Source organism: Mauremys reevesii, linkage group 1, assembly GCF_016161935.1.
Source record: "Mauremys reevesii isolate NIE-2019 linkage group 1, ASM1616193v1, whole genome shotgun sequence".
Lineage (NCBI taxonomy): Eukaryota > Metazoa > Chordata > Testudines > Geoemydidae > Mauremys > Mauremys reevesii.
In genome coordinates, this window is record NC_052623.1 from 169,564,696 (window position 1) to 169,585,006 (window position 20,311).

Consider the following 20,311-nt stretch of genomic DNA (forward strand, 5'->3'; position numbering starts at 1 on the left):
TTAATCAAAAAGGGAATACAATTCAGACACATGAGCTAATATTTGGTCTTTAAGAGGTTTTGATCACTTTCACTCTGTTCTTTTTAAAAGTCTGATAACACTGGACACATCTTGGTAACTCCCTTTTAAATGTGGCATCTCCAAAGGCAAAGCTTCAAGAATCCCCGGATTTTCTCTAGTATATTTTCTCAAATATATCTAGTATACTTGTATTCTTTCCTTGAAGTATTAGATTCAGTATATTCAATATGCCAAACATGTCCACCAGGTAAACTAACATAGTCAAGTCCACATTCACCCATGTAATTTGCAAGGTCTGTTTTCCTAAGGAGGAAAATTCTGATTTTGTCACACAATTCAAGGACACATTGTAACATTTTCCCATGTGACAACCACCTAACTTCACTGTAAAACAGAAGCTGAGTGTGGGCAGAGCTCTTTGCTTCACACAGAATATTGAAACAACGTGTTCACTGCCCAGGATTTTATAAGTAGGGCCCTACTAAATTCATGGTCCATTTTGATCAATTTCACGGCCACAGGATTTAAAAAATCATAAATGTCATGATTTCAGCTATTTAAATCTGAAATGTCATAGTGTTGTAACTGTAGGGGTCCTGACGCAAAAAGGAATTGTGTGTGTGGGGGGGTCTTGTAGGGGTTATTGTAAGGGGTCTTGTGGTACTACTACTCTTACTTCTGCGCTGCTGCTGGTGGCGGTGCTGCCTTCAGAGCCAGGCAGCTGGAGAGCGGTGACTGCTGGCAGGGAGCCCAACTCTGAAGGTAGCAATGCCACCAGCAGCAATAAGGATGGCCTGGTATGGTATTGCCACCCTTACTTCTGCGCTGCTGCTGGCAGGGCGCTGCCTTCTGCGCTGGGCACTCGGCCAACAGCCACCATCTCCGGCAACCCAGCTCTGAACGCAGCACAGAAGTAAGGGTGGCAATACGTGACCCTCCTAAAATAACCTTATGACCCCCACCCCCCCGCAACTTTCTTTTGGGTCAGGACCCCCAATTTGAGAAACACTAGTCTCCCCCCGTGAAATCTGTATAGTATAGGGTAAAAGCACACAAAAGACCAGATTTCACGGCGGGAGACCAGATTTCACAGTCCATGATGCGTTTTTCATGGCTGTGAATTTGGTTTGGCCCTGCTTAGAAGATTAACTATTTAAACATTGAGGGCCTCATGTACTTCAGGTTGCAACTTCTTTGAGCCAAAGCTTGGTGATGAATCATGCGGTGTGTCCAAATTGCTCCTCGTGCCACTTTCTTTACTCATGCTTCAAGCCCACTGTTCTTTCCAATCACGGCTGCTGCCCCATCAGTGCATAGCCCCCCACACATAGCCCAGTTGAGACCTTCATCTGCTATGAATTAATTGAGGATTTTGAACATTTCTTCACCAGTTGTTCAGATTGGGATTTCTTTGAGGAAGAGAATTTCTTCAACTATTGTACCTGCTTTGACAAATCTTTACATGACACCTAAAACCAATACCAGGATGGATCTGTTGTCCCAGAGGCCAAATGAAAAAAGGATTCCTAAAAGGAAGATTGAACACCAACTTCAAATTCTGGCCCATTGTTGCCATATAGTTGCTTTGGGTGCTCATGGTCACTGAAAATTTTTGAATAAATGATTTGTTATTATCTTTTGCAGATTAGAGTGGCTGCTTGTCTGATGTAACTGACTTTGTATTCATTAAATTACATGTAGACACAACATATACTGCACAGTTAAAGACAATCTTCTGCAAATAATTTCTCCTCAGACCTCTACATGCATCAGAAAAATACTCAAACCGTTACATGGCTAAAGAAAAAGGGCTGTCTCCCTAAAGAGTTAACAAATTCAACAATTTGCCAAGCAGAGGAGCAGAATAGCTGTTGTCTACTGACCCACAGCCTAATAGTGGCAAGAACAAATGTCATTTTAAATCATGGTTTGCCAAATCAGTGAATGTGCAGGTCCCCTGCCTTAAATCAAGAACTGAGACATACCTTTATGTACAGTAGGGTAAAGGCTAACAGATTTAAGTCTGTTCCATTAATCTTCTATCTCTGAAAGCTCAAAGTAACTACTGTAACTCCCACTGGATAAATAAAATGTTACTTTCGCTGTAGAGCCTCATGTCAGATAGCTACAAATTACACAAAGATGCAATTTTTGGAAGAATTCTGATCCTGACAATGAAAATGAATAATGGACAAAGCCCACTGGTCCAAGTACACTAGAAAATATCCAGTAAGAAACAGACCTGCATTGGCAGAGGCCTCTCTGAATCCCAGCTTTCTATGGTTTTAGCACCACATCCTGGTCCCACTGAGGTCAATCAGAGCTTTGTCATTGACTTCATGAGGATCAAGATTTGGGACCTCGTCTAGTACAGCATAAGGCAGTTATTATAATCTTACTCATAACACAATTACTCAGTGGAGCTTTAGAAAGTGGACTAGGATATAAAAATGGCAATTTAATGCAACGGAATCCTACCAGGAAGATTCTGGAATGGAAATAGAGAACACTCTAATTGTATCAGATGGATACTGAGACTTGCAGCATCCCAGCTCACTCATAAAACACTAGCACATGAATCTTGGGCAGAAGAGGAGTGCCACATGCAGGTCCAGGATGAACAAGGAGCAATGCTGACAGACTCCAAAGAGAGCCTTCTTTAGTTCTCCTCAGTCAGAAGACAGAGGCTGGGATTCAGGGCCTGGAAAGCATGGATGGAAGGGATTTAATAGTAAAAAACAGCAATAATATTTACCACTTCTACAAACTTGCAATAACTAGGGGGATTCTCGGGGCTCTTTCAGGCACACAGATATCTCCATAGGATATGAGTTTCTATAGTGAATGTGAAGTAAATGCTGAGGCTGCACTGATGCAGTGCTTCCATGCAGACCCTACCTAGGCCAACAGGAGGGACTCTCCGAAGGGTGTAGGTAGTCCACCTCCTCAAGAGGTGTGGATTTTTCACACGCCTGAACGATGTAGTGATAATGACCTAATTTCCTAGTGTAGACCAGGCCTAAGTGAAATTCACATAAATACCTTCACATGTTTGGTCATGCTCTCTATCTGCATTCCTAATCCACCCCTGAATGTTGGACCTAGCTGCATCTCCTCTGCAACTGCCAATATGCCTTCTCTCCCCAACTCTACATAAATAACTGCAAAAGGAGCACCCACTCAACATGCCCCTAGCTGGTACGCTGCTAATCTGTGGGAGGCAGTCCTTGCTTACAGCCCTCCCTGCTGTTCACCATTTTCCTGTCCCCTTCACCATCTTCTACCTTCATAGTCCCTCCAATAACCTGCACAGATTCCATAGTGCCCCCTCCCAGCTGCAGCATCAGACCCAACTCTGGATCAGCAACTGATCCCCAATCAGGATTCCCCAACTGCATATCCCTACACTCTACCCACTACCTGTCACCCAGCAACAATCCAGTCCTGCTCCCCTTCGGTACCATCACCCACTTCTCCCTAACTCCTACACACAGAGTGCTGATCCTCCAATTTACAACTCAATGCTCCCAATTTCCTGCCACAACAGTCCCATGCTGAGAGCTAGTGATGGTTCAGCAAGTCCCTCTGTCCTCCACCTTGTCCCTTGACTAGCAAATGTGGGCAGTATCTGATAAAAATATATAAAACGGTGACTGATACAGAACAGGCAGGTCGGGAGCATCTGTCCTTCATCTCTGATATCTCAAGAACAAGGGGACATTCAATGAAATTAAAAGGCTGCAAACTCAGAACTGATCAAATGAAATATTTTTTCACACTGTGCATATTTAGACTGTGGAACTCATTGTCACAGGAGGTTAAAAAATTAAAATTCTGTCTCTGTTTGGAAAATAAGAGGAAAGACCAAATTCTGTATAGGCAAATGAAACCTAAGAAAAAAAGCCAGGGTTTTTGACACATGCTGACACAATTTGTATTGAAGTTTAGCAATGATACTGTTGCAAATGGCAAGGATCTACTGTGGGAAGAAATATTTATTATTATTAATAATAACTAATAATTTTGTAATTTAACTCAGTTGAATCATTTGAAATGAAAAATAAACCAAACACACCAAAAAAAGCAGAGCAACTCCACAAATTCCTCTCCACAATATTGCAGCATGCTCATACCTCAGATTCATTGCAACATTGTCCCTTTCTATCTTGTGTTCAAAAAGCAAAGCATTATGTTATTGTGGCACATGCAGATCTTTCTTTAACTATAATGAAAAAAATAATTACATTCTTTCACCGTTAACATATTATGCTAGTGCAAAATCTTGAAATCCACAGTTAAATGCAATGGTTCCACCTGAATGAATATGAATAGACTTGGGGATGCTGTGCTGATTACCTGTGGAGAGTTGAGCAGGGAAAGGATTCATTTCTTTGTCTACCATTTTCTGGTACAAAGCCCTCAGACTGAATGGCTCCACAGTGAAAGGTAAAGTCCCAGTCAACATAGCATACATATTCACTCCACTGAAAAGAGAAGCAGAGAAGAAACAGTTAAGGAACTTAAAAGTATGCCATCAGGAGTGGGGAAAGGCAGGTAGGAAAGTGTAGACATTGTAGTTATCTGCAATACTTTCACTTTAATGTTCAACAACTGTAAAAACAATGTGCAACTTTCATTTCTCTAGGGTCCTCAGAACCTTTGGAATAAGAGCCTGATTCTCCTGCTGCTCTGCATGTGGACTGCTCACTGATGTCAGTGGGAGTTTCACATAAAGGTCCTGATCCAGTGGAAAGACTCCCATTGATATCGATGGACTCTGGATCAGGCCCATAAAGCAGCTCTCTAACAAGAGCTGAACAATTCTTGGTATTAACTCCCCAAAACTGGCCAATTCACTGATGAAAACTCAGGGTTTCATCTATTTCTCCTCACTCCTAAAAGGGCCTTTAAATTAAATTCCCTTTGAGAATTTACTTTTTCCATTTTGCTGGCAATCTCAGTAACTCATGCACAGCATAGAAATGAACTCAGTGTATTATAAGGTGTCATACTCCACAGCAATAGTGTGGTTAGATACAGGGAAGGCTAGGCACTAACTATATTTTTTCTTAAATTAAGAAAATATATATTAGCACAGGATATTTTTTCTGGTAAAGGTTAAGGGTTTAGAAGAATGGCAGCCTTCTGATTGTCTGCATTCCAATCAGAGTAAGAGCTCCAGCATTCCACAGTGCTGGTAACCCCATCCCTGATGTAGACAGATGACCCTGTGCAGGAATGAGAGATTAAGTAGCTGTATGATAGTTTAGCTCTGGATCTCCTCACAGCAGAGACTACAAATTAGGCTCCAACTTGTAAAGCTCCTAAAAAGTAGTTAGTTTTAAAAAGATATGACTGGATCAAATTCAGCCCTGGTGCACTGACGTCAATGGAGTTATATAAGAAATTAACCCATTGGACATAAGCATACATTTGACTATTCTCCTATTCTCTTACTGCTATGTATATCTATGGTCTGTCCCTCTTAGCAGTATTAATACCTAGATAACACTTTACATTTTTAAAGGGCTATAAAAAGTTAATTAGTGAATGCTCACAATTCAGGCACGTAAGTTTTATGATCTCTAATTTACTGACAGGGAAACTGAGTCATGGAGAGGTTAAATGGTTTGCCTGAGGCTGCACAGCCAGTCAGTAGCAGAGCAGGGCTAGAACTTCTACTGCTCAGGAAGGCAGTACCGCTTTAATGTTTGACCTTATGCCACTTCTTCCTGCTCGTGGATTACAACTGTGTTTATTTCCAACCAGGAGAAGAAACAAGTGTCCGTATATACAGCTGACACCACATATGGACCAACAGCTGGGCAAATAGAGGAGTGCAGTCCAAGCCCTTCCAGTAACGCAGACACATTGGCTCCAAAACATCTTTAGTATTCCCCTACCTCAGGCGATGGACTCTTTTGTCTGCACTTTATGGACATTAAAAATCTCACAACATTTCTTGTATTTGTATGAGAAAAGGCTTGTCCAAGTTTCCTCAGCTGAAATATCTTCTCCCTTTACTATTATGTTCTTTATACAGTGATCTGGGTAGCTTCCAGCCTTCATGCCAGAGCTGACTGTATATAATATATGGATTTAGTGGGCAAGTTTGAAGGTCCTTAGTTGTATAAGGAACTACATATGGTATATTCTATGCACTTCAGTGTAAAAACCATATTTTCCTCTGTATTTGGAAAGTTTTTAGCACATTTTCAGCTCCTCCAAATCTAAAAAACCAAAATAAAATATAATAAAGTCCATTTTCTAATCCAGATGTCCCCCAAGCAGTGGGTCACGCTATTCCTAGAGAGTTTGGTTGATCACCGTAACCAAACACTTTTATATATCTACGGTAAAAAAAATAAAAATAAAAAATTAGCTGTGCAAGCTACATAACTCACATGGACCAAACGTCTATTTTGGGACCATATTTTTTCCTTGCAAGAAGTTCTGGGGCTGCATAGGCAGGGCTGCCACACTGTGTGCTGAACGGATCAGAGTAACCCAAGATACCCGCACAGTTGCTCAAGCCAAAGTCTGTGAAAAGGAAAGAAATACTAGATAATACACACATGTACACACACATACGCACTGAAACATTAGTGAAAAGAATATAGTTTTTCCACACATGTTGTCTACTGCCATAATAAGAAATCATCCTGAAAAAGCACTTTCAAGAGTTAGCTACCTTTGTGGATTGAAAGAGAAGATTTTGTCAAGTAATTTTTTTAATTTATTGGAGAAACATAACTTAGGATACATTCTGTTGTCAGATGCACACTTGCAACGGCACGATTTCAATGGGTGTTGCAGAAGTACAGCTGAGAGCAGAATTTGGCCTGAGTGTGCATGTGTATGGGGCAGAAAAAGACCTTAAGATTGTCAAATATTTTATATTATTGCAAAACATTGCTAAAAGGCAAAGTCTAAATCTTAGAGCTTCAAACTTTTCCACTAAATCGTGTAAATGAGCCGTCAACCTTAACAAGAGGTTTTGCTTTCTAGGGTTGTGGTGGTAATATATAAACACAAGGTTGCAGAGTCAGCACTCTGAGCCTGAAATGGCAAATAGGGAAAAATATGGGCGGAAAAAAAAATTGGGGGTTTTTTGTTTAGGTTTTTTGTTTGAAGTAATGTATTTGTAGTGATATATGATCTATCCATGTAAAGTCTCCATTTCCAGTTGAATGTTTTGATTTGATTCATGCTTCTTACAAATTCCCAGAATGCATACAACACATATGGATCTCAGAGTGATTTAAATGAAATTAGTTTAGACAGGAAAACTGAATAATGCCTAGGAAAAAATAAAGTTATAAAGATTACCATGTGAGCTGAAGTGTCTAAGTGAATACATATGAATACTTTCCACTTGACTGACTATTTGGGAGGAAGGCAAGCACAGAATGCATGTGCACTACGCTACATTTGAGCATTCAAAATGTGCTGGAGGGAGTCTGCAGGAGCACATTGTTAAAACTGAAGGACGGGTTGGGACTATTTCTTGCCTCTGATGGAATCCTACCCTGTCTGGATACTGATTAATCATCCCTGCCAAAGATGACTTATCCCTGGAGTTTATACAAATACTTCTGAATATTCTTGTTGTTGTTGTTATCATTATTTTGTGCACAGACAGGACCAGATTACGTCAAGTGTAAGTTAGTTAAAAGATTCCTAGGAAGGATACCTCCATAGACCCATACAAGGTCTTACCCCACCACAACCCTGCCCTTTCAAATTGCACAGCTTTAACACTGTGCTTTACTGACAAAATACTTAATGAGCCAGATTCTCAGCAGGTGTAAATCAGCACCACTCCACTACAGTCAATGGACCTGTGCCATTTTACACTAGCTGAGGATCTGATGCACCATATTTGTTTAAACTATAAACACGCCCAGGGAGTTAACTAAATATAAGGTGGTTTGCACAGTGATGCTGTGTCCTTCCTTAGCTGTGCTTACTGAAACAAAACCTCTTTCCTTGCAGAAAACAAATGAGTAGATTCCCTAGTTCTTTACTCTTCCTTTCTTTGCACTACCAAGAGGTGTGCCTTGGACAGGGATTTTATCACGGACTAAAGGGGAACATTTCTGAAGAAGCTCTTTGTTAAAATATTGGTAGTATATGCACTGGGCTTTTAGATAAATATTTACTTTTGATCTTAATGAGAGAATGTAATTGGCACTAACACTAATAATTGTAATAGTGGTATTGTCTTTATCCAATATCTTTTGTAACCTTTGCAGTTTGCAGAATTAAGATCAAAGACCATCATTGGTTCCTCAAAGTAAACATTATGACATGAGGAAACTCCCCCACTGTTCCTCTTAATGTTGAACCAAGGAACCATCACATTGCACTTCTGTGTTGTAACACCTCCAGGAACACAATAGTGAGCTCAGCATATGGACTACTGATTAAACTAGACCAGGGGTAGGCAACCTATGGCATGGGTGCCGAAGCGGCACACGAGCTGATTTTCAGTGGCACTCACACTGCCCGGGTCCTGGCCACCGGTCCGGGGGGCTCTGCATTTTAATTTAATTTTAAATCATAGAATCAAAGACTTTAAGGTCAGAAGGGACCATTATGATCATCTGAAGCTTCTTAACTATTTTAAACACCTTCTTTACTTTACATACAACAATAGTTTAGTTATATATTATAGACTTATAGAATGAGACCTTCTAAAAAGGTTAAAGTGTATTACTGGCACGCGACACCTTAAATTAGAGTGAAATGAAGACTTGGCACAGCACTTCTGAAAGGTTGCTGACCCCTGAATTAGACTATTACAGTGATGGGAATGTTACTAAATAACAGGGCCATTAGTACTCTCAGACATTTAATATAAGAACTTATGGGTTAATTCAGCCTTTGTGCAAGCAGGCAAAGCTGCAGCAACTTCAGTGGAATTGCATCCACTTACACTAGAGCTGCTTTTGGCCATTATTTCTTGAACAGAATGCCAACCTGTGGTACCAAGAATGCCCCAAGCCCCATAACTAGCACTATGATTGTGTCTTTATCAGATACCTCCGATCAAGGGCTGCAGGCTACAGAGAAGCGCATTTAGTTCACCCGGACCTCAAAAACCCACTTCTCAGATCTGAGTCTTAGCAAGCAGCTGACCAGGGTGACACTTCATGCAATAAAAGGAATATGTATAACAGAATATAACCAATGCACTTAATACAAATCACTAACAACTTACTTTAAATCATCTTAATACGTAGCAAAGAAGAACTGACAACATCAGAAGCCATCATTTTGGCAGTGTGATGCAGAACAGGAGTCAGACTCAAGGAGTTAAGCTCTCATTTGTATGTGTGAGTAAGCAGAGGCATTCTGTTACTGAGATAACTTGTAGTAAGTTCCTTAGGGCAGGCACTGTCTTTGTCTGTGTTTTGTATAATGCCAAGCACCTTGGCACCTAATACAGAATATAACTCTTATGCTGATCAAAGTAAAAAATAAATAAAAAATGTTTTGGTTAATTGAAGAGCAATGACCTAATACAGTCATCTGACTTTGAAAGTTCCTGTTTACTCATGCATTCCCATGGGAACTGAATTCCCAGAGTCCTATTCCACATCAGACTGCAGTCCCTGCCCCAAGGAGCTTACCATAAGTTATCTTAGTAGCTGAACATCTCTGCATATTCATGCATAGAAAGGAGTGCTTTATTCTCCAAATCAGATTCATTGCCACTCAGAAGCCCTTGCTGGAAAGCACCCGTACAATGACAGCCTCCGCTGAGAGACCTTTCATAGTTATGGTGATATAAAATATTTCATTATCATGTATCATCTAAATGAGAGAGTGTGCAGGGGAGTCGGGAGGGGCATATTCTCTCGTCCACAGAGGCCACTTTGTGCTGCACGGGCAACACAAATCAGCCTTCAACCAGCCAAAGACAGCTGGTGGAGAATTCCCCCTACACAGAAGAGCTCCTTTGCTTGCAGAAGACTGGCAGAGGCAGCTCTGCTGCCAGCTGCCCCCTTTAAGGGAAATGTGAGGGCATGGCCGAGGCAGGACAGGGACATGGCATGGATCTCCACTACACTCAGTCCTCCACTTGGTGTAAGTTAGAGCTGCCTCCGTGCCCTAACCTGCACCAGGGCCAGGGGTCATGAATCAGGGAGCTGCAACCAGTTCCCTGTGGTCCCTCTTCTCTGTTCCACCCACACATAGTTCCAATGAAATGAATAAATAGACTTTTTTCAACCTTTTTTCATTTGTGGACCCCTTAAAAATTTTGAATGGAGGTGCAGACCCCTTTGGAAATCTTAGACGTAGTGGGTCTGCCAACCACAGGTTAAAAACCACTGCCGTAAGGGTTTCAGAACAAAATTTTCAGAAATACTTATCTGTGTGTTGTGACAGGTATGACAATTTCCTGCATTATCCAGGACAAACCTTACTGAATTAAGTTTAAGTATCTTAGGAGCTCATTGTATTAAAAATGTTTGTGGTGTGTGGGATTGTATGTAACTTGTCTAGGACACACGACTAATCCAAACCGTGGGAAGGGTTATGAGATTCAAAGGACTCTTAAATAATGGGTTAAGACAAGAATGAGCTGTTAGTTGAGTAGGTTTCCTAGGAAATACTTTGGAGGAGGGAAATGCAAATACCCACTTCCTGACCTGATCTTTTGAGTTTCACCATGGGGATGAGACCTTTGTCTACGAATCACCTATTCCTAGGACCAAAAGGCCCAAACGACATAAAGGAGTAACTCACAGATTCATGGGAGTGCTTGTTCTGAGCTAAAGGAGTTATGAATGGGTAACCACAGGAAAACCCCTGGGTAAGGTTTGAAGCACTGTTCACCAGCCAGAACCCTTGTTGGAGTGAGGGGGTGATCTCTGGTAAGCTGATTACTATGCATGTAGGTTCTTTTATTGTTTTTAATCCGTTTTCTCTGTAGTGCTTTTACCTTAAGAGTAAATGTGCTTGATTAGAAAGAGCTGTGTGGTAACTAAAGCGGCAATTACACTGTGTACTGTCTTTGAAGAGAAAAGTAAAGCAGGCTGGCTTAGGCGCCTGACTTTGCTAGGGAATTTATAGTGAAGGCAGGGAGCTGCGTGGCCTGGAGATACCCTCAGCAAGAGGAAGAGAGACACATGTCTCCACCCAAGAGAGTGAACAGCTGGGGAGCCGGAAGCCTGAAAGTGGATGTCCTTGCTGGACGATAGAGGGGGAATACAAGTGCAGTTGCCCTGAACTGGTGTCGCTAAGGTATCAGGACCAATCACTAAGGTGTCAAATAAAGAATTGTTCGGAGGAGACGCATTAGCCAACAAATTGGTGGATAACTTAAAAGATAAATTCATATCTGTTTTGGATTACTTCATCAAACGGTGGCCTTCTCAAGAAAATTAAATCCGAGGATTTCCTTACAGTAGGAGAACCTGAAACAAGGGGTTTCAGCTAACTTGTGATACAATGTACCTGTTTGGATTGACTGGAAATCTGCTTTTACTTTTAGTCTAATAAACTATTAGCCTAATAAAAAGCTCTTTATGTTCTATAATTTATACAGTTGGACAATGGGATTTAATTGCCTTGTTTTAAAAACACATACTGAGTACAATCTGCTACTGTTAAGCTGCTGTCAGTTGTGAGGACTAGAGGACAATTTATTTTAATGCTAACTAGTCTAAGGAAGATCTAAACATCTCCTTCCCTATCCTTTCCATACCACCCACTGTGAAGAGACCTTACTTATGCAACTGAAGCAAGTAAGACTGTGGAAACAGTTTAGACATTTTTTGTTTTTGTTTTGGCACACCAGTTTTATATCGTATCTGAATCATCTGACTGTGTCTGTATTTGGATGTCAAGTGTATGTACTATTGGATAATCAAACCCCCAAATAACAAGAAAGTTATAGAAATTCTTTAAATCCGTCAGATGTTCTCATTACAGTGTTACAAACCATCTGGTCTCACTTAGCTGCTAAACTGAGATAATGGGTGGTATCTATCATTACTGATGAATGATTCATGGTAACATATCAATATCCTCTTGACCTGCAATTGAGGCAATGCAACATTTTGTTTTGCTATTATCTTTCCAGAGTTACTTGATTCACTAAAATGTAGTGACTAACAAGTCATGGCCATTTTTCAAAACACTGAATTCCTAAGTAGATTTTGGATATTTTAAAATACATTAGCAGTCTCTTCTTGTTTGCACAGAGATGTGTATCGTTCATATGGATGAACTGGCTCGCCTTTTGACCTAAGTTTAGTCAACACTTTTCATCAAGTCTAAGATGACGAAACCTCTCTTTCAAAGACAGAGTGAAAGAAAAAATCTGGCTTCTAAGTAGACAACCAAAGATACTGCTGCTGGAAAATGTGTAGGCATGGAAATAAATATAAACAGATGTTCTTTAATAAGGGGCATATTTTCCTTTCAATGCCCACATTAACATTAATGGGAGTTACACACAGGCAGTGAGAGAAGAATATATTCATAGACGATTAATCTACAATGTCTGCAGGACTTGAATGAATTGAGCACTGCATACAGTGGGTGCCGTAATACAATCAAGAGTCCATTGTTGATTTTATTTTTTTAAACAAGCTTCTAAATCAATTTCTCATCTGACTTCAGCAGAAGCATGTGCATCTGGGGGCAGAATCCAGCACTTAATAAATATGAAATTAACAGGGTAAAACAAATTATTTTTGTGGGATCACTTCGATAATCCTCACTCTGGCAATGCTCCCACTGATTTCAATAGCACTTTTGCCTAAGTAAAAACTGCCGGATTGGACTTTTAATAAATAAATCTGAATTCACTGGAACATTTTTCACAGGGTGCTTTCAGCAACAGCTTGGATGCTATTTGCACTCTCTCAGCATCTCTCTGTAACACCATTATGTGTTGTCACGTGGAGGATTGTGAAGACTCAAAAATTCCCTTTATATGATTGCACAGATTTCTGTTATTGGAATTGCCAAAAGAGTTTCATACCAATAAGCTTGATATTGTTGTCTTCATCTAGCAACAGATTTTCTATCTTCAAGTCTCTGAAAGAAATAAAATATTTTGAGTGAGCATCTGAAATGATGAAACAACTTTTTGTTATTCTCAACTGGTTTTTTACAAGATTCAGAAATAGTAATAGCTATTACGAATTAGGGAAGCAGTGGACATGGTTCCATGGTTAAAGCTGAGTTTAGTTTTACACTTAAAGCATTTTGTTACTCCTCTCCCAAATTACTACCCGTATCCTTTGGGCCTGAGAGACCTACATCTCATTTCTTCATTGTCTGACTGCCTGTATGCACAGACTTTCAGAGAGGCTGTCATATGCTTAACAACAAGGTAGATACTGACCACAGGGAATTAACAGGGGCAAAGCACCAGGAAAAAAGTTGATCTGGTATGAAATCAACAGAAGCAAACAGAATTTCATGCAGTAAAGTGAACTGTCCAGTACTAGACAATACTACATCTCTGAACAGGGAGAGAAACGATTTGGAAGTTAAAAGGAAGTTTTAGGATTAAGACAAAGTATGAGTGAGAAAGAGGTAAGATTTTTAAAAAGGAGAGAGAGAATTGCTAGATGAAATGAAAGCTGAAAATCAGTGAAAAGCAGGCAAAACGCCCACAGAAGGAATAAAAAAGCCACAAAGGTAATTAAAATAATAAGATAAATGAGTGAAAGAATAGAAAGACTAAAAATACATACAACTAAAGACATGTAAAAGAAATAAAGTTTAAGAAAAATAAAAAAAGATAAAGTAAAAGTGTCACAGACAGAGAGAAAAACAAAGTAGCTAAAAATAGACAGGCTGTACCTTAGAGTGCAGTCAGACCTGGTTAATCCATGCTGTTTACCCATATGTCTGCATTCTCAACAGATTTCCCGGTAAGTGGTAACTGAGCTAGTAGTCCATGGTAACTGATCTAGTAGTCCATATGTACCACTAATTTGTTAATCTGAACGTTTTTTAAAATGCAGCACTGTGAACTAGATCGGTATACTTCTACTTAGGGCTTGCTTACACTAGTGTTTCAAGTGTAGACACTACCTATGCCAACAGGAGGGGTTCTCCCATCACTGTAGTTAATCCACTTCCCCAAGAGCAGTAGCCAGGTCGATGAAAGAATTCTTCCATTGACCTACCACTGTCTACACGGGGACTTATGTTGGCTTAACTACATCACTCAGGGGAGTGGATTTTTCATATTCCTGAGTGACATAGCTGGGTCAAACTAATTTTCTAGTGTAGACCAGCCCTTACTTGGTGAACAACTCAGCATTTCGACAGTGGAAATGATTATTGCCTTTTTTTATACCTGAGAGCTGTCGTTCTTTGAAATAAAGAACAAAACCTCAAACCAGTAAAATCAGAAACCAAAGCAACACCCACCTCCCTGTCAAATCAAGCCATACCCTCGCAATTATTTTTGCTTTCAGGGATGTGGACTCTGAGCGTGTGAATGAGTAAGCCCACTCTGTGTACAATGATCCTGTTCAATATGCATGGAGGAGGTGCATACACACCCTTGGGATCAGTCTTTTTGACAACAATATAGCAAATCTGGAGAGGGGTACGTTTGGAGAATATTTTAAAGGAATATTGTCAATAGAAAGCGGTAGTAACAGCGGTAAGGTCCCCTTTTTGTCCCTATAGTCTGTTTATATTTCTAAGAGGTAGTTCCCAAGAATGATTTTTTCATTAATATTCCATTTTAGATTATTATAAGCATATCGCTTTTAAAAAGTGATTGAAGTGAGTGGGGTTCTACCTAAGGACACACTGGATCAGGCCCAGTGAGTGCATGTTTCTTTTTTTAACCTCAGTGGATGAACCCAAAAGCAACAGCAAAATGACTCTTTAAAAACATCCAGCTTATTATCTACCAGCAAGTGAACTTTGGCTCCAATTAGTTAGAAACACTTTTCCCACCAAGTAAATTATGTCTGAGGTGCTGCAAGAGGAAGCAGAGTACCCCAGAGGAGCCTTGTCTACACTACATCTTTTTGCTGGAAAATGTCCTACCATTGCTTACGCTGTATCAGTGTTAGCATTAACACAGACAAGGCACCCGCCAGCATTTATACCACACAGACCTACTCTGAGCAGGGTTAGATAACATGGTGCTTAAGGCTCCAGGCAGTCTCTGGCATTTGACCTATGATGCTTCAATGGAGCTGCAGCGGTGTTAGTAATGATGGGAAATTTTTCAGGAAAAGAGCCACACAGTCAGTGTGGGGCCCTTTCCTAGCAGAGAGAGCACTTACAGAATAGAATATTAGTGAATGAATAGGTCAGTGCCTTGAGAGAGGTGGAGTTGACATGCTATTTATCTCATTTTGATCACAGCTGGTTTTATGCCTGGCTTGGGCTCACCCTGCAGGAACAGGATTGACTGTTAATGCACTGAAATTTCTGTATTGTTTTCTTTTTCGCTCTGCTCTGTTCATTCTGTTTTGAGTGAATGTGTGTGTCCAAATTATATCTTCAGTTGAGAAAGTTCATGAAAATTCATTTGAACTGACAACACTCATAGCTGTATTTGTAAGAGAGAGTAGGAAAACATATTGTGCTGATTTACAGAAAATAAAAAACAAAAATAAAAACAAACACACATCTAATCGACTCTGACTAAGGATGCTTTTAAAATGGCCAAGCCACATAGTGCATATACAACTTACGCAGGGACACAGAAACCAATCTGAAATCAATGGGACTACCCAGAGTGAGTAAAGTTAAGCACATGCAGAAATCTTTCCAAGATCAAGGCCCTAGGTCAATGTTGCAATTTTTGTGACTTTCGCAATTTTGGCATGAGTTTCACACTTTTTGGTGTGTCCCTTAAAGTCCAAGTTCCTGGCGTGGTGGCATAAGACTAGAGGAAAATATCAGTTTTCATGTTTTGGTTTGTTTGTTTTTCCACAAAAGTAAGTTTCCAGCCTTCATGAGTGAAAAGCTTGAACACATGACCTGGGTGAATCCTAAAGGTTCAGAAACCAGGAGACTAAGTAAAAGAACCCGACATTCTTTTTTTAAATCTCCTGATTTTGCAGGGGCTGAGTCAACACTTGGTGCTGGCTGTACTGCTAGTTACTAAGGTCTAGAAATGGTAAGACCTTCAGCACAGACCAAGCTCTATTACTGTAATACAGAGAAACAGAGGATATTTATATTTTCCTGCGCTGTGAAACTATGAACATGCTGTTGTCATTCCCCGTTTTTGAAAATATGTTTCCCTCTTTTGATTTTTTGTTTGTTTGTTTCATGCATAACTTTAGGGCCCACTTTTGAAACACTTATTCCAGCCAGTAGTTCAAGTCTTTAGTTGGGCAGCTTAAAATAAGTTTATAAATATCCACTACCATTTCCGGTGTCACACAGCAAAACTGAGGCTTCTTTTGCATTTTGCATTTTATTTTTATGATAGGTGGGGGGCAGGGAGTCAATGTGTTTGCTGGAAGTCAATGTTTTGTTATCAGCAGGCAACTGCAAAGCAGCAGTGATGGTGGATGCATCCTGCATTACATTCTCCATCACAAAATAAGAAAAGAACCAACCCAACACTAATTCACCCACCCTCAACCACTTTATAGCCACAAGAAGAGCTGGAGGTGAAATAGACAGCAGATTGCATGGATTCAATTATAATGCTTATGTACATTCCAAAGAGACCATTTTTGTCACCAAACAATATTCATTGGGCCCAAGACCATTGAAGTCAACGTGGTAGTATCAGTGTAAGTGAAAAGGGAATTTGGACTGACATCCTTAAAGCAATGCTTAGTTTGTTAATGACATTGTGCTCCAACAGAGAATGACTAATGGTAACTTTGAAATATACCATAAAATAGAATGACAAACCAGCTTTGCATTTCAAAAGGAGACATTCTTCTCTAGTGCAAAGATCTGTCATAAATATTACACCAGCCACCAGACTACTTGCACTTAAAATTAATAGGATGAAAGTTATCAAAGCTAACACATCAAGCAAGGGGTGTCAACGCACGAATCTTATGATGTCCTAAACGACTGAATCCTAGGACACCACCTTCATTCTTTTCAATGTGCTTTTTGTTGGGAGGAGGTGGTGGGGAGAGAGAAGGAGACGGTAGATGAAAAATTATAGATACAGTCCTATCCATATATATTTCTCTTGTCTCCAACAGTTCTGATCTTTTTTAATTGCACAATCCTAACAGAAGGTATGAATATATTTCCATGAAGAAAAAAGATAGAAAAAACAGGGTATACAGAAAGCTATCTTTGCTCCCAATACATTATTAAATTCCTTTCTTTGACATTCTGACAGTAATTGCACTGAATAGGATTGAATTTTGTTAAAATTACTTTAAAAAGGTTGTTGAGAATTTCCTGTGGGATGCTGTTGCAAGCACCCAGGCTTTCACTTCATTTTCTTTGTTGTCCTTACACTCCCAAGGGATTTAATGTTCATCCTGGTTTTTGACAGCATGAAGGCCTGTGTAAACACCCTCTGAAAAGAGAAAGCTTCACCATATACTGCCATTTGGGTTTGTTTTCTTCTGTCAGAGGGAAAGATAAAGATTCCTATCTGAGTCATATTGGAGCTTGCTACTTGCACAATTTTAACAACCAACCAGCTCTTCTCATCATAACAATGATCTACATTTTTTTTAAAATGTTATATTTAGGGTATATATTATCTTGTATTCCAGTAGTGGCTACAGAGTTCTCAATGCTGGCTACACCTTTAGGAAAAGACAGCCCCTGCACTGAGGAGTTTACCTTCTACATCCTTCACAGTCAGTATTGGCCTCAGAAAGGTCTAGGAAGGCATGTGTCTATGGCAACATACATCACTTACAATACATATACACAAGCAATTTACTTATCTCTAAAATAAATGAGGCTGCTTGGAGTTTCTGAATTATAAACTGTTTGCATGTCACTATACTCTTAAAAGACACATTTCCTTTGAATTCAGGGTCCCATATCTGATCCTGAGATCAGAGTGATTTCTCACCATACCAAGACTTTATTATAATGAGTGGAGCTGGGTAAATAATATCCATCAGATAGCTTAGCTGAGTTTCATTATAATATTTCAAATATGTTATTTAACTAATTTTTTTCACCCAGCTTGCACAACCAGGAAGATAATTTGTGAGTATATTCAGTGAATAATTTAGCTGACAAATTTGGTGAATTTTGGAACAAAATATTCAACAATTTACTTATTGCCTTTAAATGCCCATCTCCATTCAAGAGGATGAATGATCAAAAGAACCAGTTCTGAAAGGGGCACCAACAATGTCAGCCCACATGAGACCCCAGCGGCTGTGTTTTCTTTATCAAACAGGGAATGTGAACACCCACAGATCACAGAATAGATTTGAGTGCTGCTATTTTTGAAACGGTTTTAAAAATAACAACAACAACAAGAGAATATTGTCATTGCATTCAGGGTGAGAATGAATCAGACTTCCGCACTGATTCTTTCTTTCTTTCTTTCTTTTTTTTTTAATGCTACTGATTGAGCAGTCTATTTTCAGAGCTTCTATAGCCCAAAGCCCAGTAGGCTGAAGGACAACTCCAGAGGCAGCTATTAGCATTTCTCTTTCTTATGCAAACAGAGATCCAATGCAACAAATTCTAATTATCCTTTCAGTGGGCTTTCTTGTCTCTTTATGATACTCCAAGTATCACATTCGTAATGAAAGACAAGATATTGAATGGTTAAGCCTCCATAGAAAATACTTACAACTATACTGACTGATCCTGCCACATTGTATCAGTCAAGCAGGTTTGGACTTGGTCACTACTTGGATAGGAGACTTCCAAGGAAAAGCTATGGGCAGTATTGTGGTATTAGTAATGCAATAGGGGGCACTTTTTCTTCTAAGTTAATACTAGACTAACATCATGAGACAGATCGTGCCCTCCAACATCTGCGTGTGCGTCCATGCATGGAGCTCAGCCCCTCCGTGTAGATGGGAATTTGGGTGGTTCCAGGGCAGCTCCCCCACTTTCCCCAGCACCTATGGAGAGTTCTCTGTGCAGAAGAGTCCTTCCCATGAAACCTGTCTGGAAAAGTTAATATACCCCAGGTCATATCTCCCCTCCTTGGAGGCACTGCAGCCAGATGGTGCATAGCAGCATGACTCCCTTTGATGTGTGCTGGTGAGGAGCTGAGAGAGGGGAGATGAGGCTTGAGCCACCACTGGGGCTCTGCATGGATAACCAGGGCCTCCCATGAATCCTTGAGATCAGCCAGGTTTTGGAGCAGTAAAGGGACACAAGGGGGACACAAGAGGGGCACACAAACCCCTCCCCCTCAGAAAAAGATAACACCGGAATCTCAGTGAGGAAATCCTTGCAGTTTTCCTCGCCCAAAGCCCCCACCTGAGACTTTTATCTTTGAAGGGCACAATGTGGACCTCAATGTGGTGTGAAGGGACACTGTGCTGCCTCAATTCCTGCCCAAAATCAAGGCCCAGACCATGTGTGGCACTTTTTGCAAAGGTAATGGCAACACTCCATGTCATGGCTCTATTTCAACTTGAGTCAGTACATTCAATTTACCTAATTGTTGCAATGGAACCAGTAGAAGAAATAATTTTTCCCACACTTATTTATATTACAGTAGTGCTAGAAACTCCAGCTGAGATCAGCCCCCATTGTGCCGAATGCTGCATACACACAGCCCCAAAGAGATTGCAATATAAATAGACAGGACAGAAAACAAGTGGGAGAAAGGAATTATACTTATTCCCCTTTTGACAGGTGGATAACTGAAACCCAGAAAAACTAGGCCCAGATCCTCTTAGGAGCCCATGTACCTTGGAGGACCTGGGCCTAAGTGACTTGCCCATGGTCACACAGGAAATCTGAGGCAGAGCCAAGAATTGAACCCATTTGTATGTATATATAACAAGATCATCCTTCTTCTCTAGTAGTGCTCTGCTCAATTCTTGCAATGCTCCTGCCATGCCAATTCTAGATTTATCCTCAGAAGAGATTGTGACATGGACTGAAATGTGCCAAGTTCTGTGCTTTGTTTCAATTTTTAAATCATGTGGCAGTTTTGGGAAGCAACACAATCTAATGGAGTGAAAGTAGGAACCAGGAACTACCATGTTCTAATTCAGTTCTAACTACCAGCTTAATAAAAACAACAAGGAGTCCTTGTGGCACCTTAGAGACTAACAAATTTATTGGGCATAAGCTTTTGTGGGCTAGAACCCACTTCATCAGATGTGAGACTTTGGGCAAGTCAGTTGACCTCTGTGTTGCAGTT

General features: G+C 40.3%; 1 protein-coding gene across 1 annotated transcript in view; it reads right to left on the bottom strand.

The window, feature by feature from the left end:
- The window catches only part of HUNK (hormonally up-regulated Neu-associated kinase), an 81,656-nt gene that overhangs the window by 27,629 nt on the left and 33,716 nt on the right, over positions 1 to 20,311 (bottom strand). Inside the window, exons 3-5 of the mRNA XM_039522760.1 lie at positions 13,022 to 13,077; positions 6,426 to 6,561; positions 4,378 to 4,505 (exon numbers count right to left, since the gene is read on the bottom strand). Coding sequence (XP_039378694.1) covers positions 4,378 to 4,505; positions 6,426 to 6,561; positions 13,022 to 13,077 — 320 coding nt within the window. The remainder of the gene's footprint in view (positions 1 to 4,377; positions 4,506 to 6,425; positions 6,562 to 13,021; positions 13,078 to 20,311) is intronic.